General features: G+C 40.9%; 1 protein-coding gene across 1 annotated transcript in view; it reads right to left on the bottom strand.

Annotated features, from left to right (window-relative positions):
* The window catches only part of IQGAP1 (IQ motif containing GTPase activating protein 1), a 77,254-nt gene that overhangs the window by 1,688 nt on the left and 53,345 nt on the right, over positions 1 to 22,221 (bottom strand). The window contains exons 17-37 of the mRNA XM_087743049.1: positions 19,793 to 19,960; positions 19,293 to 19,435; positions 18,775 to 18,945; positions 17,565 to 17,648; positions 17,395 to 17,466; positions 17,230 to 17,299; positions 16,591 to 16,799; positions 15,422 to 15,577; positions 15,100 to 15,263; positions 13,694 to 13,918; positions 12,300 to 12,440; positions 12,123 to 12,207; positions 9,646 to 9,878; positions 8,743 to 8,875; positions 8,287 to 8,389; positions 6,644 to 6,779; positions 4,625 to 4,712; positions 3,985 to 4,197; positions 2,757 to 2,923; positions 2,094 to 2,216; positions 1,096 to 1,204 (exon numbers count right to left, since the gene is read on the bottom strand). Coding sequence (XP_087599175.1) covers positions 1,096 to 1,204; positions 2,094 to 2,216; positions 2,757 to 2,923; positions 3,985 to 4,197; positions 4,625 to 4,712; positions 6,644 to 6,779; positions 8,287 to 8,389; positions 8,743 to 8,875; positions 9,646 to 9,878; positions 12,123 to 12,207; positions 12,300 to 12,440; positions 13,694 to 13,918; positions 15,100 to 15,263; positions 15,422 to 15,577; positions 16,591 to 16,799; positions 17,230 to 17,299; positions 17,395 to 17,466; positions 17,565 to 17,648; positions 18,775 to 18,945; positions 19,293 to 19,435; positions 19,793 to 19,960 — 2,993 coding nt within the window. The remainder of the gene's footprint in view (positions 1 to 1,095; positions 1,205 to 2,093; positions 2,217 to 2,756; positions 2,924 to 3,984; positions 4,198 to 4,624; positions 4,713 to 6,643; positions 6,780 to 8,286; positions 8,390 to 8,742; positions 8,876 to 9,645; positions 9,879 to 12,122; positions 12,208 to 12,299; positions 12,441 to 13,693; positions 13,919 to 15,099; positions 15,264 to 15,421; positions 15,578 to 16,590; positions 16,800 to 17,229; positions 17,300 to 17,394; positions 17,467 to 17,564; positions 17,649 to 18,774; positions 18,946 to 19,292; positions 19,436 to 19,792; positions 19,961 to 22,221) is intronic.

The following is a 22,221-nucleotide window of genomic DNA, read 5'->3' as shown; positions in this document are numbered from 1 at the left end:
AGGTGGCATTCAGGTAGTGCTACTGCAGGGAAATGTCGTGTGCGTTCCAACATCCAAATCTGGCTCCTGCAGCTGTCCAGCCTGGGTGACGCTGGAGCAAACCATCATAAAGCTATTTCTGCTGCTTTCTGTAAAAATTTTGGCAATGGCAATGCAAGTCTTTTTAACTGATGCCACTGTTAATGCTATACTTGGATGACTAATGGCAGTTCCCTCGCTGCTGTCCTCTCAGAACATCTGCTTTTTCTGCAAAGCAGTGCTACAAAGGCATAGTGGTATAACACCACATGTGCCTGAGGAGCGAGACACCGTGGGTAGCCCCATGAACCAAGAAGTTTGTGACCAGCTCCGACGGATTAGGACCAGAATGAACTACGGGCGTCCTCAGAGGACACGAACAGCACATGCGAGGCAGCCGCCCCTCCCAGCAGCCAGTTAGGCGGCATGGACTTACCGCAATGCAAGGTGCTCCTGCACACAATCTGCTTCGAGACCCCTGAAGCATCCACGATTAACAAACCTGATGACACCCAAGTTGGGTGGGTGGTGGGCAGGGACAGAAGTGGAAGAAGGGGACAGAGACACCAGGCGTAACAGTACTGATGTGGGAGGAATAATGGGGAACCGTTTGGGAAAAGGTCAGTCGGTATGCCTGTTCCGGTAGCCGGGACTAAGTAAAGGTTGAGGACTCCTAAGAACTGTATGGCTAAAGAAACGAGTAAGTGTAGGGTGGCAGAAAGAACACCAATATGTGATGACTGGCTGAAGCCACCGCCCCCAAGCCCAGCTAACTGCTGCCACAGACTCCCGATCTCTCTGCTGTAGCAGGAACTTGTTGAAAATGCATATGTTCGTTTTGCGTGTGTACATGTAAGTGTAACTAAGAACACAGACTGACATCAGGCTTTCATTAGTAAAGAAACAAAAGTAATCTGAATCCCCCCCATTTGCGTTGCACCTGTTTTGCCTGCAACAAATGGGTTGCTTTTGAGAGCATTTTTCAGACTGTTCAGGCAGAAAACACGTCATTATTATTTTGATGAAGAGTCTGGCAAGCAGAACTTACATGCCACTGTTAAATAGGACAGTTCTTACCTGATAATGTAACATAAAGGTTTCCATCTGTACCCCCATGAATTTTGCTTTTACCTCGAAATCTCCTACTTCTTCTGTTGGACTGATTTCAAATATCACGTTTTTAAACCTATGAAATTTAAGAAATTAAAAACCACAGTTCATTACTGAACAAGTAATTCCTACTGAAACAGGGAGAGAATATACGAGATGAAATCTGAAGATAAATTTCTAAAGAATTTTATTCTTAACTCTTTATTCTATAACCCCATCTGGAATGAGACCGTAAAAGCCGAACAGACTCAATACAACAATGAATGGAAGCCTAACAGATTCTACGTCCAGTAGATCGCACCTTCACACAAGCGCAGTAGGAAATACGGTAATTTAGCCTGTGCAGTCTAAACAGTCTACTTTAGTGCTGCACATCCATGCCTCCTTTAGTGCACAAAGTACAAAATATGATTCAGAGTTGAAAAAAAATTGTAGTAACAGGCAGCTTCTCTATATTCCACAGAAGATATACCAAGTTCTCAAGGCTAGCAAACTGCAGCTGGACAAACTCAAGCTAGCATCAAGTTGATTTTTCAACAGTGACAGCTATTAACCATAGCAGCAATTCACCCGAGGAGGCACCCTTCCACGACTGTGGGGGTGACAGGGAAGGGGCAGGTGGGAAGAGGATGTCACGTTTAAATTCCGTTATACTTCTCAATCAAAGACCTGCTTTGCTTCAACCAGAAAAAAAAGAACTGGAAAGTGATCACTATGCAAGGGATGCCAGCCTACATTGCCAAAACAATTTCTTCAGCTTTAATAGCCAAGTCTACCAACAATGCTGAATTCCAAGAATGAAACCGCAAGACAATGTCATGATCTCAAACATATCTCAGAGCTTCTGTTCCTCAATTCCCAGCACCTAGACTGGTTTGAAGAAAGGTACAAGAATTCAACATACCTGTTTTCCTCTTCCTCTGAGAAGGTTATTTAGCTCTAAAGAGTTTTAAAAAGATACTCACTGGTTACCTTGGAGGTCCTCAATCTCTAAAAGCACTCCCTTCTCATGAAGTCGAGCTGCTGTATATTTTAGAGAAATCTTTTTACTGTTTTTGCCTTTCATCTCCCGAGGTTTCTTAGAGACTCTGGGGGGAAAACCAAAACAAAACAACTCGAAAACCCCACCAAACAAGATGAGATATTTGAGACAGCAAACATTTAATCCTATTTGGATGGGGGGACAGAGCTAGTATAGCTAATCAACTGTGACTAATGCATCTGAGAGATGATACATTTCTACTAGTGAGTTCATCTACAAAGCATTTGTAGCTCAGATCAGATCTTTGATTTTCTACTATTTACCAATAACTTATGCTACAGACTGACTGAGCAGCATGTGCATTATCTGGGCAACCTGCTTCATTCCCACTGGACTCTCTACACTCCCCTCTCCCAGAGGGACCAAAATTCTTTCAAGTGTGTCTTTTTGACCCCATTTGGGGCACTGCCCTCTCCCTGTATTTTCCCACCACTGCTGAGACCCTTTCCCTAGAACTATTGCTGCAGTAAAGAGCTTGGCCGAGGAGCTTTGAGCAGGTGGCATTATGATCCTTCTTAGCAACAACCTACACGTGCTTTCTGTAAGAAGCACTTCTAGGGCCATGGCATGGTTCCAAGATACATACTTGCCCTTGCTGGCCAGGTTATCCAAGCAAGTTTTGATGTAGCTTTTGTAATAATCCACTTGTTCTTCATAAAAAGTAGCTTTGGAGTTCAAGGCACTGTATGTCTGCTGCAGCTTCACCAGCTCTGCCTTTCTTCTCTGACGGTATCTACGCTGATTTCGGATATCCTACATGGCAGAGAAAGACAGGCAGAGACTTAACAGTCATTTGAGCTCTCCAGTTGCTCAAGCCCATAGTATTTGAAACACACTTTGATTTTTTGCTTAGTCTTGCTTCATGCTACAAGGCGGAGCCCTCAGTTGCACTTGCCCCAGTTTAAGCGTCACCACTTCTTCTGTGTGTTGGTTATTTTTGGAACTAACCAACTCTACAGAGCAGTTCTGTAGAACCTTTTGTTGCTTTCTCAAACTTCAATGCTGTCCTAGTTGCAATGACTAGAGTGGGCACCGACAGTACGTGATCTAAAAAAAGGCAGCAATTTTTGCCGCTGCTGGGTAGGAAAGGTATCTTACAAATCAAGCGCTATAACCACGGCAGCGCACAGACTCCCTTATCTTTCTTAGTTGGCCATCTTTAAGCACACGTTACCTTAATACCTGAACAAAAAAATATCACGTGTTCAAGTCGACTTCTATTTTCATTTTTGATACGTATTAACGACAGTACGATTAATTCTAATCAACCCCCTAAAGGCGATTATTTATTCACTTTACATACATAACATTTCCCAAATAGTTTTTTGGTAAACACGTGATATAAAATACATTGTCATTGTAGCAACGTACAACAGTTTTAGATCACTTTTGCAAGTTTTCCTCAGCTCCCCCCTTTACTGTTTAGGTATTCTTGAATCAGTACATTTAAATAAAAATAACGGTTAGGATGTCTAAGTTATGGGCAAAACCTCTTCATGTCAGTAAGTCTGTAGAGGTGCTACTTACATTAGTGAAAAGGAGCAGAAAAAAAGATCACACATCAGGACTTCCCCTCCAAGCTATAATGCTTTTCCTTAAAGTGCCTGAGATTCTGGCAACACACGAACGTCCTATAAAAATAAAGGACTTCCCAAATGCCAAGAGGTAGAAATGCTGCAGCAAAAGGTTGGCTTCGTGTCTGTAAATTAGCTGCTACAAAACTTACTCCTCCTGAAAACTCATGCCAGTTTCACAACACTGCAAACTGTGAGAAAACTCCACTGTGATTACTAGGAAACCACCGACTGGCATACCTTCGCGATGTCATTGATTAGTTCCTGGTATTTATTTTTTGCATTCACTGTCCCCAGTTCTGTCAACTTCTTCAGGCCTGTCTTGATTTTCTCTTTTTTTTCTTGAAGATTTAAGTTGCCATCTTCCTTTACAGACACAGATTTTTTCATCTTATCGGGAGTTTTAGCATCACGAATGGCCCGTTTCTGCATAGCTCTTTGATGCTCCACTTCCTAGAAAAAGAAAACAAAAAATTACAAGTTCATGTTCAATTTTAAAGCGACAAAGAATCAGAAACAGATTGCCTGACCTCCAGCATAACATAGGATAAAGAGTTTTGTTTGTTCATTCCCGTACCGACTCCAATGAATCCACGTTTGATGAACACATTCCACGTACGGGAACCAGTAGAAGCCTACTTGCTGTTTAAAATGGTCTTCTAGATAAACAGCTTCCAGCAACTACCAGAGGAGTAAGATTCATACACACAGTTTATTTCCATTATATTCCCTCCTTATTATTAATGTTACACGCTGCTCCAACATCAGCGGAGACAGCTTCACTGCAATACACAAATGCAGATTCCCAAGTATACCCACGTATATCTAAATAGACGACAATTTCCTAGTCTAAAAAGAAAGCAGGTAAACAACTTCGTACTTGCTCTGAGGTAGCTGGAGTTTCCAAGATTTCAGTCAGTGTCTCTCCTGGTTGGAAGCGGATTACATCAACAATTAAATGTTTTGTGCTGCAAAGAAGTCAAGGAGAAGAGGAGAAAAAACTTAAATGGGAAGACCTTCAGTACTGTTCTATTCTGCGGTAATACCAACGTTACTGATTTACCTAAAGTCAGATTGTCACTGGATGCGTGCTTAGGTAGTCATAGGCTAGACCAGACCAGAACCCTGAGAAGCACTTCACTTCTTTGACAGCGTGTTATCAGCAACTGGTTCCCTGAAAGGTTCATCTACATAGTACATAGGACCTTCTCCCCAGTACCCCCTCAAACAGCAAGGGTGTTACCCCATACATTCCAAGGCAGCCCCAGTACTGCCATGTGGACCACAGAAGCTGCGATTCCAAGATGAAAGGTAAAGCAGGTAGCAGCAACAGTGAATTTGTGCAGCTAGAAAATCTATAATGTTATCCATCCATACATGCACTTCAGTGCTTTGTAACAGGGATCAAAAAACTTCAGAGAACTATTTTCTTATGTGTACAGTAGCTGAGCCAAAGCAGATCCCTGACTCCAGTCTGGTGATAGACAGGGTTCTTCCTTGATCTCAGCTGTGATTTAATTGCAGCCAGTGCCCACTCTGAGGCAATGCTCTCCTTGAGCCACATGATGAAACCAAATAGCACCTTCAGTACTTTGCAGTCAGGCTGGAATTATTTCTGGCATCACACAAAGTGCATCGCACTCACACCTTCCTCATCATCCACAACTTATATGACTACCAGCACACCTGGCAAGTCTTTACTTTTGAAATCAATGTCACCTTCTTCTGGTGGGTAGGAAAATACTGATGTACCTTTTGAGAAGCCCAATTAATTTAAAGTTATTTTTGGAGACAAGATTTTCTTCTGGCAGATCACTGGTCCGTCTAGGCCAAGTGTAAGCTGACCCAAAGAATTCTCAGTTAAAACTAGTATCTGAGCAGGAACGCATCAGAGCGGGTAAACGTGCATCTGAACGTCAGGTAGCTCTTCTGTACATCTCAGCAATAGGGCTTTGCTTAAAACTGGCCAAGAGTCAATATTAGTACTAAGTCCTCTGGAATAAAGAGTCCGGCAATAATGAAATCCCTGACAGTCTTTCTTCCATTAGGCTAATAACTAGTTAGCTAGTTGCTTTCCTTCCGTTAGGCTGATAACACCTCTGTTTCCCAAAAAGGCTATTAATCATCTATCAAGAGTCAGGTTTGGGGGACAGTGAGTGCAGAGAGAAGGGGACCACATCATGAACCAAAAGAGGAGAGCAGCAACAGCAAAAATATCCTAAGGAGATATTTCCCACGGAGGGGGGATAGCTACAGGGAGAGTATCCTAGGTTACCATCGTCTCCCGCTTCGCTAACAGGATACAGACATAATCCGCTCAAAGACTGTGTAAAGAAGCTAATTCTGCAGGAACTAGCAAACTTAGCAATGGAGCATTATTTGCATATAGTAGACATTTAGTTACCCTTAAAATTTCCATATGTCCCGTCACATATATTCTATTGAAAACATTTGCACAGGGCATTATATAGGCAACACAAATATTGATTCATTTAATTTTACATTAATAGACTTCAGAGTTAAAACTCAATTGTGATTAACACTATGGATTATTTAGGATGATCTTTACAAATTATTCACATGCAGGCAAATCCAACTGCTGCTGTCACACTTGCTCACATCTAGAAAGTTTTCTTTTCTGGTAGCTTTCCCCTCCAGAACCATCCAAGATAGACTTTTAAAGAATGACAAATTCAACAGTGACAAAAAACTAACAGGAACAAATTTAACAGCCGCAGCATTGAAAGGACATGGCTACAAGGTCAGTGTGTTTGGAGCAACAGTCCCATGTTTGTTTAAATTACACTTTGATTCTCTTATTTTCACATGCAGATTAACTGTGAAAATTCATGTCCCTCGTTCTCTTGAGAAACATACCCGGTAGTTACCCCTCACTTACTTCAACAGAATCGTCCTTGCATCCATCTCTGCGTTCTCATCACCAGGAACGTCAAATTTATTAGTGAGTGTGAGAGAAACCTCAGTCTTTGCTAGCATTTCCCTGTTGGGGTCATTAACATTGCCAGACCCTTCCCCTGCCAAGCAGAAAGAGTTTATAGATTAAATCATATTCTTCACGTTTTTGACTGCTAGAGCTTTGTAATTTTTCCCTACATAACAGACGACAGAAAAACAACGCTGTTTCCTATACTGTCAAAAAGACACTTCAAAAGCCAAAACCAGATTTTAAAAACATCATCTTGAATATGTTACAGACTTTTTCTTCACAAATCTGAGAGAATGTGCCGTCCAGAAAGGCCACAAAATCACTAGTTCGTATGCCTTCAAGATGTATGTGTATTCTACACTGTATCTCAGCATCTCTCTCTCGACTGAGAAGAGTAGCTGACCTGCCAAAAATACTTTATAAATAAAAATATGACCATGCCTCTATGTCCATGTCCTCATTAGAATGAATTTTGCAAGCTAAGAGTGAAGCCCTTGTTGGCAACCGAGCTTGTAATCTTCTATTAAAGTAAGCTATCCTGTCAAAAGGAAATTTTCTTGCTCTAATTGTGTCTGAACTTCCATCAGAACAGTTGTTCGGCTGCTTCCTCTCCCATCCCCCCTTTTTAAAGGGCTGCAGAAAGACTAAACTCTGACATATTAACAACATTGATACAATGCACGCAGGAGAAACGAAATGGGGAAGAAGGGTAAGTTCTAGTTAAACTCAAGGTCTAGGTTCACTCAGATAACACTTCTTATGTTCTGTTTTTTGCCAGTGCTCAGAAGAAAACGTGCTAGCAATCATTCCTTTAAAAGGTTCCAATCTTTCTCATCAAGCGACTTCACAATAAGCATTTTGCTGTCAAAGCATCCTCTCCAAAAACTGTGCCTGTTTGTTCCCCCGCCCCACACACTAGATTTCATGCTTCAAATAGCTGCAACACAGAAATCAAGGAAGGAGAGAGGCTTGTGCAACTTTCCAGCGTTTGTTATATCCTGAAGCAGCGAACTGTGCCTCAGGTTCTTAGAAAAAAAACTGTCACAGACAAGTAAAGCTAGTTCCTTCCTCCCCCAGAAGGGGGAGAAGAAAGAGAATAAAATTCTTAACATATAGAAAAAACTATAAAGGAGGGAAAAAAAGTTATTTGTCCATATGCCAAAGATGCCTATAGGGACACGCATCATTTAATACACTTATTACCACACTCAAAGGAATGCATACAGATGTCCAGAACACAGATCTTTGCAAACAAGCTGGGATGGACGGACACACACACACACAGAGACACACACACAGAGAAATGGCTCCAGTGTAATGGAACGAAGAAAACATGTCAAAATATCCATCTGTCTTCTAGAAACTTCTGGAGTGGGGTGAGGTGAGGGGGTTGGGGAGGAGAAGAGAAAGAACCCCTGTTTTTCTCAGAGTAACGAATTCTGCAGTCAGAGAATACACTGCAACAAATCTGCTGCTGCTTTTTAGAGTATGTCCTCCCAAACGACCTGTGATGATCTCTTAGATAGTTTCTTTACCGCACTTCAAATCATTTAAGGCAATATCACATATTTCTTAAGTACAATAAACTAGACCACCTATTAAGGACTCAATTGTAGGAACCTCTCCGAGATCGTCCAGCAGCTCGTGAATTGGATCATTGTGCTCAGGAGCAATTGCATCTTGATGGTCCAAGAGCAACTAAATGAACAGAAAGAACATTTATGTTGTTAACTGTACATCCTTTTCTAGACAGTAAAATTACATTACTTTGAGCTGGTATCTTTTAGAAAAAGATCTTATTTCACTGAACTCCAAAGCAGCAATATCAACATTCAAAGCTGTGCCATTATCACATACTCAAATACTTTCAAAAAGAAACTTAGAGAAGCCACAAGCAAATTGCTTAATTCTATAAACCAAGAAGCTCTTGCACACTACAATCAAAAGACAACTTTCAACCTTGTATTTGGTAACTTTGCGTTTCAGCCAGAAGCGGCATTTTCTTTGTAAGCACTGCCTATAAGGAGCAACTGTGACCGATGTATACTTACAGTGTGTGTATTGATGATTTCACCAATAGAAATATAAATAACTGGTTTAGTGAGAGTCACCAAGTCAGAATATTCATCAATATTAAATTTATCCTGCAATTCAGGAACCTCACAGGCAGCCTGAAAAAAACGTCTTCAGAAAAAAAGGAGAAGAAAAGAAGAATCAGTGTGATTCTGAGAGTCACGTGATGTATCAAGAGCATTAACTCCCCATAATAATCCCAAGCATAGTCTCTCTTCTTTAAAGTATGGTACGTTACGGTACACTACAATTTGTCAGCTTTAGTTTAACACATCAGAAGTAACCCAGTAAATTCAATTATGGATATTGGCCATGTTGACATTGGCTCATTTTCAGCATTCACAGGACTGGTCTATTGCTCCAGTGACCTTGTTCACACGCCCTTGCTCCCAGCAATCTCTGGTCTTCTTTCTTCCAAAACACCAGAGAAGTATAAGATGACGATTCTTGAACAAAAGCTTACTTCAACTCTATGAACAGCTAAATGCCAACCTGCTTTATTCCTGAGCACCACCGGGTTTTCATGTGGAGCCAGGGTTCATATGGGACAGAAGAATGTACGTCCATTCTAGTTGTCCACATCCAAAGTATCACAATAAACACGTGTAAAAGCAACCTTTATTCTGGAAGCTGCTAAGTCAAAATACTTGACTTCACAATCTCATTAACATGCAATGTATTGCTCATGAATTCCAGGTACACATTCTACCTACTCTTCTCACTGATGGTTATGGCAGTCTGGAGTGCAATCTCTTATTTTCAACAGACTGCATATTTGACAGAGATTGAATTTATCATATTTAAAAGCTATTATTATCCCTTTTTACTTGCAATGTTACCTGCTGCCAAACTTCCCAATTTAATTAGCTAAGGTCTTCTACCTGAATTTCTGGTACGACTGCGATAGGTATTCATTAATGATGCTTAGGTGCGCATTGTCTCCCATGAACATCTTATTGGATGCAGCATGCTGCAACATCTTTGCAATGGAACCGAGGTTTCTGCGCTGATCCGTGGTCAGCTGACCTCCAGCTGAAAGATCAATGATGTCAAACGCATCTGGTGCGACAATGGCTGGATTCATGTAGCGATAATAGAGTAAGTTGCCAACAATCTGGGAAAAGTTGAGCAGAGAAGAAATGCATCAAGAAACAATGGTATAGGACCCAACTGAATTTTACAGAAACTACTCTGACTGTGCTTTGATAAATTATTTTCTCGTAAGCCAGTGGCCCCTTCCAAGATAAAGGTTCTGCTGCGCTGCTGTATACAAGCACATACTATCCCAAAGAATCTACAGTGTTAAAAAAAAAAAAAATCATTAAGATGCAAAAGGATGGTCAACACAAAGAGGGAACACTGAGCACTGCTAGTCACAGGACAATACAGCAGCAGATATCCCTATGCATAAAGATTTAAAACTTTAACTTATGAAAATGTATGGACAGGAGATATTACAAGTCACCAACGGACTACTCATATGAGCATGAGACAATCTATCAGGAGAATTAAACATAATTGAGTTAGTCTAACAGAGGGCAGAACGATCATGGTATAGAGGAACCCGGTAACGCAGTTTCAATATGGAACAAGAGCTAATTCTTAGAGAAGCATGCAGAATTGGCCACCATCTCCAACAAAGCAAAAATGGTGAGGAAGCATGGCACACCAAGGAACTAAACTGAGGAAACTACTTTCCATTCCTTCTCCAAAGCCCTCTTCTCCTTCAGAATAATTCTTCGATAAGCCAGCAACATTTTCAGGCACAGACCCCCAGTTAAAAGTTAGCGAGAGTAACTGAGAAACCACTTAATCCGGAGGTAAGAAAATCAGAAACACAGAAGATGAATGGCATTTGATGCTTCAAAATCCAATTTACCTAGTCAAATGTGACCAGCAATAAACTTCAAGGAACTAAAAATAAAGATGTCACATTATCCATATGCTCACAAATATACTTCTAACCTGTATTTGATATTTTGCCAAAAGTAATTCCAGCAAAGAAAAGGAATTAACCCAACATGCTGATGTAAAGCAATAGTTCTCACACCGCATGCTCTAGTATTTTCTGGTGGTTCACAGAAACTTGCAGAGGGCCAAGTCACCGAATCTTGGCTTCACCTGCTTGCCACATGACTTAAGTGCACAGAAGAAATCGGAGTCTAAACAAGCAGCTGAAATCAGAGAGAAAAAATCTAGCCATTGCTGAGCAGCCCCAGAAATTATTAACTGCTTTCAGTGAGGTCATGTTTTTGACAACTGTTCCATGCAAGCCCCTGCTGTACTCTCACAGATTACGTTGTGGGATGACAACAGTCAAAGCTGTTTACTACCAGTAATAAGAAAACACATCTGTGAAAGAAACTGTATTAATAACTGTCAGACTTGCAGGAGGAGAACAGTATATTACATGGGTAGCTTTGGTTGCTAAAACAATCTACGAGTAGTCATTGCCCGCAACTGCAGTTTTGACTTTCACATGGACAGTTACATTGTTTCCATGAGGATTAATGAAAACTGCAGTTTTCCACCTAAATTTACAGATGGAAGAAATTAATTCACCTGCATAGAAAGAATCGATGTCTCAGAATGGGAAAGCACAGAACTAGAAGAGAGAAGAAAACAGCATTCAGATTGGTAATTATTTTGTAATGAAGCAGAGGCAGAGAAGCTTAAAGAGACGTTGTCAAGTAATCTAAGATCCAAACTTTGCTTTATTAACAAGCAAAGCATTCACGGACATAAAGGCCTTCACAATTGCCAAAAGCCATAAAACCAAAAGAACTTCAATGAAAACCCCAAAGCTATACTCATCTGAGAGTGCCTACTATTAGGATCCTTTTAGTTCTCCAAACCTGCAGACATGCAAAATACAAAACTGGCTAGACATCATGGAAAGTGACTCTCTACATATTGTCAAAATATCCTAGAGTGTTACAGATAGGGGAATCACAAATATCAGAATTTTGCATACAGACTTTTTAACTTGACATTGCCTCTTTAAGAAAGGAGCAGCTGACTGTGATCATACCAGCAAAACCACGGTTTACTTTCTAGGAGCAAGAGTACCCCAAGTCAAGAAACCTAAAGGACCAAATGCCCAAGGTATTAAATGCAAAGCAGAAGCAACAGGATACCTCCTTCTGAACAATGTACGACATCTCAGGTGACGTACATGAAGCTAACAATCAAAAGCCCAATGTGAAACATTTTCTATCCACAGAAGTAAATAAATAAGCTTTATCTAGGTTTACATGCACTCCTCTCCACACATACACCCAACAAAGGAGGAGAACGAGACGCGCTTGCCACAGCCAATTTGGCTGACAATTATTCACAAAAGCGTCCAGATCCTCACCTTCAGAAGCTCATCCTCGCCAGCATCAGGAAACTTCTCATGCAGGGAGTCTTTTAGTACCTTGGCAATGAAACGCATTCCATAACTTCGAGAGAAAGAAAAGGGCAAGTAAGACTGCTGCAAGCATGAACCCACCAACAGCTTCCAAGGGAGAATACTGTGATACACCAGACTCACGGGATTTTGTCCACTGAACTAACAATGGCAGACAGGAACTTGTCTGTCACTGTCCTCATGTTTCTGATTGAGGCATCCAGGCGCGTCCTCACCTCTTCGTGATTTAGAGCTTGTTCAGGTGTAACATCGTACGGCAGTTTGCTATTTGAAAGAGTCAAACATGTGAAGGTGAGTACTCCTCAGGCTAGCACATTACTAGCTTGACATGGAAACAAGCTTATATTCACTTGGCTGCCAACAGCTGTGCATTGCCTTCAATTAACCTTTTAAGCACTGGAAGAGCTGAAGACTTCTTGCTTTTACTTCCTCTACTCTCCCTTGCAATGGCCACTGTGAGAAACGGCCCAGCTAACAAAAAACTATCGTTTTTACAGCATGCACAGTAGGCAAAAAAGTGCCACGTGTGACATGTAGCGGTACTTCAGGCTGCAAATAAATCGGCGAAAAAGCAAGCTACGCATTTGAATATTAGGATGATAAAAGCTTGGACACAAGCCAGGAGCTAGAACAGTATCCATAAAAGTGATATAACGTGCTATTGGCGGGAAGCAGTGCCAATGAGTAGTTACGTTTTCTCCATCAGCTGAAATTACTGCATAGTATTCAAGTGAAGACAGACTGATGAAGCAGATAATTTATAAAAGCATCTCCTGAATCTCATGTAAAGAGAAGGACCCGAACATACATCTTTGCCTGCATTTTTAACATGTCCAGAATTTTGAACCAGGCGTACTGCAAAATATAGGACTGCGGATTGCTTTGAATGGGGAAACTAACTTTTTTTTTTTTTTTTTTTAAAGTATGTTTCATTAAAACAAACAAACCAACCCACAACACAATAGAAACCTCACATTCTAGTAAATCACATGCACTGGAAGAAAAAGAAACCAGAATGACACAAAACCATCCAGCACAATCCAATTGTCATCAGTGGCTGATACTAATTAGAAAGATGTTAGGACTAAAAGGACTGCAATGTCATGCTTCTCCTCCAGCAAAAGAGGTTTTGTTGGCTTGCAAATAGTACCTAAGTTTGCACCAGCTATATACGACATGAGCAGAGACTGACACGGAACTGATTCCCAAATACTTTTTCTCACCATGATTTCTTTTAGGTTAGAGGGCATCTCATAGCTAATTATCAAGTCAATATAGGCAAACACCAAAGAGCATTTCTTCTTCCATCTCCTAATGAGATTCCCTTTCAATACCCTCAGCACCATCGCCAGAACGTGATCTTTAGAACTCTCACATGAAAGCCGCCTTGAGGATATGGAAAAGCCGGTGTCAGTTGGACAGATGCATGCAGTGAAGCCAAGGATGAAATGATTAACTGAGCAGTGCAAAGCAGCCGAGCAATGTTTAGAAAAACACAGTAGTAACAGTTCCCATACCTGGCCTCGCCGGTTTGAGACTCCATCTGGTTAACCCAAGACTTGTAAATATCCACCGGATCAGTTTTGATATTGAGTGATTTGTCGTCGATGATTTCCTTCACAACCGGTGCCAGGATCTGCCTCAGGGCATTCTGACCACGGGCACCACGGTTGAAACTTACCACCATTTTAATAACAGTAGGATTCCCAGTCACAATTTCCTGTATTTGGTCTACTTTTGATCTGAAGAAGAAAGAATCTATATGAAATATGAGGTATGCATAATTCTGTCAGCTTTAGATACGTTTCTCAGCATAAACCAAACTGTTAAAGAGCATCACACTCATGAACAGGTGATGGATTTTTACTAAAATCTCGATACAGCAATAAACTACAACACTGTACAAGAACAATACCGGAACACTTCTCAAGACAGACGAGGCAAGAAACTTATGACCTCTGTTTGGGAACTCCAATGCAACTTGCCAGTAGCCATCTCAACAACAATTAATGCAAATCCAACTGTACATTCTATTTGAGAGCAAATTCAAAAATACAAAGGAAACAGAGCACGTTTTATGTAGAGAAGAAAAAGAACAGTAGATTTCTTCCAGTATTTAAATAAGAAAATGAGCAATTGACAACAGAAGCCTCTCCTAGTATACCACTATGTGAAATACAGCAGCAGAGAACAAAGTGTCTACATTTCCCTGGACTACTATTCCAAGCATGAATTTAAGGGAAAAAAAAAAATCTCTTCTAGAAGTTGTTATTTGTTTCAGGGCATATACCATCTTCATGCTTAAAAGGCATTCCAAAGAATGCTTAAAGAGTAGTTTCTCAAAGATTTTATTGCACATTCTTCTTCACAGCCAGTTGTGCAGATCTGCATTGTAAAGAACTGAAGTCATGTAACACCGAGCTCCTAAGGCCCAACTGATCAAACAAAACATCCCTGCGGACAGCCAGAGTCCCTAACACTGACAGTACACAAAAATCCCAAACAGTAAAGCCTCTTGGTTGCAGCCTCCTCACCAGCTTTTGGAAATCCAGAGAGCTTAGTGTTAGCTTTCTCTCTGGCTCATAAAGCCCGAGTTTGCAGTTTGTTGGAGGTGTTTATAATCAGACACTAGAGAATTGAGATTAGACTGAATTTTAGGATGACTTTGCATCAGATTAAAAGTAGTTGCCATGTTGAGCAGTGAAATCTTGACTGAAGTACAAAGCCCTCATCCTCAATGGATATACTCGACTCTTCCTTTATAGACTACATTAAGAACAGATATGAAATGGGAAGAGGACAACGAACAGACAGTTTAGCATTATCTGCATATTAGCATGAGACATTACACGAAAACTGTCTCAATTCGAGAAACGGCCAAAACTGATTCAACAGCAAGAATGTGCCGTATGCTACCACGTACTTGATCTCTTCCTGCAATGCTGTTTGGAAAAGCCGCAACAACAGGTATTCCTCTCTTTGATTAGATGCGTAGTTATACAGCGTGAAGATGACAGAATCCATGAACTTTGTGGATTTGTTTTGAGGCATCTGAAAAATCAGCTTGGCCAAGTAGGTTGGGTTAGTCTACAACAACAAGAAAAATTACTTAGCGTGCACGTCTACGCAGGCCAGTGTCGCTAAGAGCTATGGTGGCTCAAAAATACAGTGCCTAAGCAAAGACTGTGCCAAGACACATAAGCATCTATGACAAGAGGTTACTGAGCAGTGTTAGAAGCTCTTACCTGAAGTAAGTAGAACAGATGCTGATAGGCTTCCAGCTTTTCTCTCTTCTCTTTGCTCAAAGCTTTCAAACCTCCCCTTTGTTTGTTCAGCATCATCATGTCAGAGAGCTGTTCCTTGTTCTTCTTGGTAAGTTTTTTGCTATGAGAAACAACATCCTGGAAAGAAAGAATAGGGACAGATTCCACTCTAAGTATTTTATAACAGGCAATATTGGAAAACAGTTGCATCTGAGAGCCCACTTCTCTTGTATGTGGGAAGGCAGGGCCAAGGTATGCCTGTGGCTATTAAAGTGAAGCACTATTTGCTATGGCAGCAATTTCTCTGACTGGAAGTACCTGCTCTGCTTTGTCCCCAACTTCCTGAATTTGTCCAAAACCATTGGTAGTCACTCTTGGCAGCAATTACTATCAGAGCTGGTAGCATCCTGAAGATGCCTGAAAACGTTTTCCTTTTTAAATTCCGCTTAAAACCTAAAAATCCTGTTTCATACTCAGCTAGCTCACTACCTCTACATACTCTGACAGCAACAGCACTTTTTGCTGCAGGCACCAGCCCAAAAGCTGCAGCCTCCTTCCGAGATGAATTCCACTACGCCAATTGAGTTTTTACACTGGGAGGAGCTTAGAGTCATGCCATCCAGGACCAAATGCATAGCTGACCAGAACTTCAGCTTGAAGAAAAGACAATGCTGTATGAGGAAGAGCTTTTTGTTGTGAAATTCATCATGTCAGCCACATGATAGAGGGGGGCCTCCTTTAACCAACAGACACCAAGTGGCATGAGCACGTCTCCTGCCTCCGAAATCACCCCCCTCACTGCAAGCTTCTGGTGTGTCACTTGTTTAACCACAAAGGAGCAACAAAACAGAGTTCTCAAAGCCTTCAAGCACACAATATCTGTTGCATTCATCAGGTCACAATAGTCTGGTGTTTGTTTATCTTTTTTAGCTTCAGGTCTTATTTCTTCTCCTCCTACAGTTTTCTTTCTAGGGATACATACTAAATTAGCGGAATGGAGTAAGAACGTACCGTGAGTAAAATCTGTGAGTCTGGGGCAATGTTTTCCGCTGGGCCTGAGCAACTGACATCCAAGGCCAGGAGCTCTCCATGCTAACTACCACTGGGCTCAGTTCAATCTGTAGTTTGTCTCCCATCAGCACATTTCCTACCTGCAATGTAATTTTGTTTTTCACTAGCAGCCCAATTTTGATGTCCATGAGATTGAGGTCATTTTCCAGTTGCTGATTGGATCGGATCAAGGTTACAACTTCCTCACGCAGTTTCATTAGCTCAAGCTCCTCCTGAAAATCTTGGTCACTCTGATCGAGCAAGTGGACAAATTTCCGAACCACAGCCATAGGTGGGTTTTCAGCATTAACTAAAAATAGGCAAGAAAACAGAGAAACAGAAAGTAAATATATTTCTTATCTATGTTTAAACAGGACATCAAGGAGCAGCCAGAATAAAATTAGCATCACCATGTCTAAACAGCTTCTGACATTTTGAGTTTCTTGTTTTGAGTAAATCATGCGAGAAGCAAACAGTAAAGAACACAGTCAATACCAGCCTAGGGTAGTTCACACCACCAAAGTTAACTGCAAAGCTATGGTTCTATTTTTCAGCTGCAAAAGCAACAGCTGGAATCAAGTTTTCCTTCAGCCTCAAGAACTACCTACTCTCTACACTGCCCGACCAAATTCATCCCAATCGCTCTTCAAAACTGTCTTGATGTTATAGATCATGCTAGCAACATCCCATGCAAACAGAGATTTGAGGCACATCAGTTTTATCCTCTTGGCAATACTTACTGAGGGTTTTGTAGTCTTCTCGTGCTTTGTTTGCTCGGATAAAGGCTTGGATTTTTATAACATCATTTATCTAGGATTTAAAAAAAAAAAAGCGCGCACTTGACCTCATTTTGGAAAGAATACGAAAGTCAGGTACTGAATTCATTTAACAAGAGAGCCTCTTACATGGTTTCTGAAATACTGCAGACGATCTCTGTAACGTCTTCTGGCTTGATACATCCTGGTCATTGACTGAATCTATAGAAGGGTAACCAAAATACTCAGATAAAAACCTTTCCTACAAAGTTCACTACCCAAAAGGTTTACCAAAAATGTGAGCAGGGAGCCTTTGCTACCTTCACTACTTGGTCCTTTTGTGCTCGCAGGTAATCCAAACGGATTTGATATGCCTTCCTCTGCTTGTAGCCACGCCACTGGGACTGAAAACAGAAAACAGAAGCACTGAGTTTACTTTTCTAGTTACAGAGAAGTAATTACAAATCTGAGCTTTTTTCTGCTCCTCAGCTTCTGACTTCTCTTTTGGCTAAGTAAAACATGAGGGAGACATGCTTATCTTATCAAGAGATACACAGTGGGAAGCATTAACTATTTCACCAACTGTAACCATGAGAGACTTGAGATCACCCCATGAAGAGCCTGTGCCTTCTGAAGCACAGTTAGAGATCAAGGATATAGCTATAACAGTCACGTTGACAGAAACTGTTCTACGTGAGGATCATGCATTAAATGCTGCTGCTGGCGAGAACAGTGATGTAACACTATAAGCCTTCAGAGCAGACCCACTGCTACTGATACTTGGAACAGAAGTTAGGCAAGGGGTTGGTCTACACTTAAAGGGAGAGAGTTTTATTTTAATGAGCTGGGAGTGGTTTTGGGGGTTTTGTTGTGGGTTTTTTTCCAAATACGTACACAGTGCGTGCTACTTATGCAGAAACAAACATGCATACACTGCTCAAATAATAAAGCGGTAATAGGGTGCAAAGCATCTATTTCATTTGCACACATTTCAGTTACAACACCAGAGAGATTTTTTTCATTCTTCTCCTGCAAATGCGCCCAACCTCATGCTGAATTATCCCACCATCTCTTTCAGATCCTCAATCCTCCAAATCCCTGGACAAATTTGAAGAGAAGAATAATCTTACTCAGAAATACTGAAAACCATGTTGTTTCTCTTCAATTCATGAAGAATCACAGTAGTAATTCATCACATGGTATTATCACCATAAAGAGATACGGAACACTTCATACTGCCTATTCCCAAAACACTGAATCTGGTAATAAAATGATAGGTAAAGCTTCCTCAAATAAGTTTTTCTCTCTCCAATTCTGCCTGAGAAGACTTCATTGATTATACGTGACATGGAAAAGTAAATAATATACCAAAACTTTGGGAGAAGGAAATGCCTTCAGAAAATTTGGAAAATGAGGTAAAGACAATTGTGTGCTGTAACTGTTTGAATTGAACAAAAACTGTCAATAAGCTTGCACATAGAAAACAATTGCAGAGTACAAGTTTCAAACATAATTAAAGGATGTCGTTACCTGAATGCACGTGATTGCTGGGACTTGTTTCTTCAAAAAATTCATTCTCGAGTTGAATTCTTGGCGAACAAGATATCCTCGACAGCAAGCCTGAAGTTTCGTAATCAGGTTCTCATTGGCCAGCCACAACTGCTCTCGGTTGTACGCCGCAGTGACTCCAGATATGGTGGTCTGGATTAATGTTACGGTAGGAAGAAGAGCCAGAAAAAGAGAATGGAGATACAAGAAACAGGATGTTACATCAGCTTTCCGTATTGTGCTTACGAGAAACTTCCAAGTTGCCTTTCAATAAACAGCAACACCATGGTCCTGCACCCTTTTACCAACAGGATGAATTTTTCTGAAATGGGACAAGGAGTTTTGACATACACAACCTGATGATGCTCAGTGAAATAAATGAGTTACTAAGCTTGTTAACATGACTATAGCCTTGAAGCATTCTCTCTTAGAGCTGCATTAAGGATGGGAATGGTAGGAACATCAACTTTTCAGAGAAAGAAATGTGTTATCTACCCTACCTGTATCTCCTCCCGTGACAGCTGCGTGTCATTTTGCACGAATTCCGCTGGTTCATCCCATCCTCCCTCTTTGGTCCGCAGGTTATGATAATAATGATAGCCTCCTCTCACCCAGTGTTTCACCCATTCACTGCCATTGCCCCCTAAGAGCAGAAACTGCAGCGTAAGTCTCAAAAACAGACAGGTGTCTTATATTTCCCGCATATAAATGTTACAACTAGGAAATCCACATATACAGATGCTCTTTCCTCCAAGCAAGAGAAGGAGCATTTCCGAGTTTGTAAGGACCTCACATGAGAGCTACCTAAACACAATGCATTCTACAAGTGGAGAACATTCTACTATTCTTTTTTTCTTTTAAAAACTTTAGTTCACAAAGCACCCACAATTGCCACCTGTAACACAAGACTTCTCCCCAGAGGCTTTTCTACCTCTGGTTCTGATTCCACATGCAATAATCTTGAATTTATTTCACTAACAGCTAGCTACTTGAGATTCACCTGCTGCAGTTTTTCTTCTCTTGACTTCTGACAGCTCTCGCTGATACGTCTCAGCGCATTCTGGAGTGACTCCGTATAGCCCAACATCCGGTGAACGCAAGGCACTCAGGGTCTGGCTAATATCACCACGCTCTACTGCTTCATTAATGGCCAGAATTCCTAAGGAGACTTTGATAACACAAGGAAGCAGGTTACCTTGGCATTCAGGGGCTCAGTGACTCACAGTAAACACAGAACGACAGAATAGAACAAGGCAACACGAACACACACTTACAGTTGGGGTGTGTGTATATACACAAATATTTAAGTGTGTATAAATACAAAATATAAATAAAGAACAATCAGACAACTTGCAGTATAGAGGTCCCTTCAGTACGGAGTGTCCAAGCATACACGGTACTGCACCTGACAGCACATGATTTGTGTGCCTCGAGTCCCTGTATCGTGCTGATTTACCACCAATATTTATACCACCAAGACACACAATGTTTCAGCTCTACTCTGATATCATTTTAGTTAAGGCAGTTTCTTCTGGCAGAGCCAGTCACAACTCCAAAGGGGCCTTTTCAACAACTAGCACCATCCATCCCTAGTGAAAAAAGTATGGAGTAGTTTGTAAACAAGCCAAAAACCTGACTGGGGAAAGAGGGGCAGAGGAAGAGAAAAATAACAACACGTCATTCCAGGGCTACTCCAGAACTGCAACTCAAATACAGACATACTCACAAGGGCACAGGAATCGCACTGACAGAGCAAACACGAAATACAGGAGTTTTCAGCACTAGGTGAGACTGCAAAAATGTCTGTTCATACGTGGATAGAGAAGGGTATCTGAAGATCTTATTCAGGCTTAAGGGCACATACTTTAATCCTGCTTTTGACCAAATGTTCCTTGGCATGACATTCAAGCTGCTGCCTTGCCAAAGTGCTCAGTGGGTGGGAAAATGGTGAAAAAATTGCACTGGTACTGCTGGGAACAAACAGTAAGATGAACAGGTAAAGCTCTGCCCTACTGCCCCCGCCCTTTTTTTTTTTTTGACAGGGGAATTCACTGACCAAATAATGTCATTAAAAACAACTGAACTAGGCCATAGAGTCAGACAAACTCATTGTGTCTTTCATTAGAAAGCTTTTTATGAACCTCTTGTTTTTACTCTATTCTAAAACATCTACAAATAAAGAATACAAATGGACCAGGCCACAAATATAAAAGCAAGCTCATTTCTGCGCCAACAGAGCGAGGACGAGAGGAATCAACCATGCCAGAAACTCTATGTATCTGATACAGAGATTCATTAAGAACTCGCGTTGGAGGGCGACTAGTCCAATCCTGTTGTCAAAGCTGGGCTAACTTCAGGGCCTTGTCTGACCGACTTTGGAAAACCTCGAAGGACAGAGATTCCACAGGGCCTTTGGACAACCTGTTTCAGAAGGCACCAGAGAGATTCCAGACTCAAATTAAACTTTTCAGCTTCCAGTACGGTTGCCTATTCAAACCAAAATCAGAAGGGACTGACAGTGCATCTTTGGATAACTTTAAGTATCAGCCTAACATCAAATTAGAAGGTTTGGAAGCAGAAAGTAAGACATTTCATCAGCACACCAGAGATGAGGAAACAGAATCAAGGAAAATATAAGGCGACTATAAAGAGGGAAACCAATCAATTTACTAATACTATACAAATCAAGCAAAACAAGCAGACAGGTGCAAATGATGAATGCAACGGAAAAATAGACGTTTAGAGTAAATGCAAATAGAACAATATCATATTTAAAAATGTATAAAAACAAGCTCTCTGAAGCATGTAGTACCCAGCAAACAAACAGCATATATAGAGAACAGGCAATTAGAATATATCAGAAGACTTTAAAAACCCTAATTTTTTGTTAAAGAGAAAGTTTCTGGCAAGAACAACAACAAAACCACCCCAAGCACAAAACCAAAACCAACCAAAAAACCCAAGTTAAGCAAAGAGTAGTAATTACTTCATTGTCTCTGGAGACAGAAAAGACATCATTATAAAGACTGGGATGGCCTGTCCACCTACAAACTGCGCTAAGGAGCAAAGGTGAATATCACTGAGGTGTATTATTGTCTGTATTTGAAAAAGATGCGAGGTAGTCTAGAAATACTTCATAGACATGAGACGAGACAATAGTATGCCACCGAAACAAAGGTAATGTGCATGAGAAAACATCATTTAAATTGTGCACGTAAACATTCTCATACATAACTAACCACCCACAGACACACACAATTAGTTGCAAATGACAAACTATTTGATAGACATTTGCCCAATGAGGCAACATGGTCACATGCAAAGCTGGAAAAATGGCATATCCGCCCAAAAGATAAGAAATTTAATATTTGAAGAATCTGACATTCACTCTTCAAAGAAAAATTACTACACCAGAAGAACATAAGTGCA

Source organism: Nipponia nippon, unplaced genomic scaffold (assembly GCF_047370975.1).
Source record: "Nipponia nippon isolate SJK-2023a ecotype South Korea unplaced genomic scaffold, ASM4737097v1 scaffold_9, whole genome shotgun sequence".
In the NCBI taxonomy this organism is placed as follows: domain Eukaryota; kingdom Metazoa; phylum Chordata; class Aves; order Pelecaniformes; family Threskiornithidae; genus Nipponia; species Nipponia nippon.
Note: the sequence above shows the minus strand (reverse complement) of the source record. Positions and strands in the feature narration are given on the sequence as shown.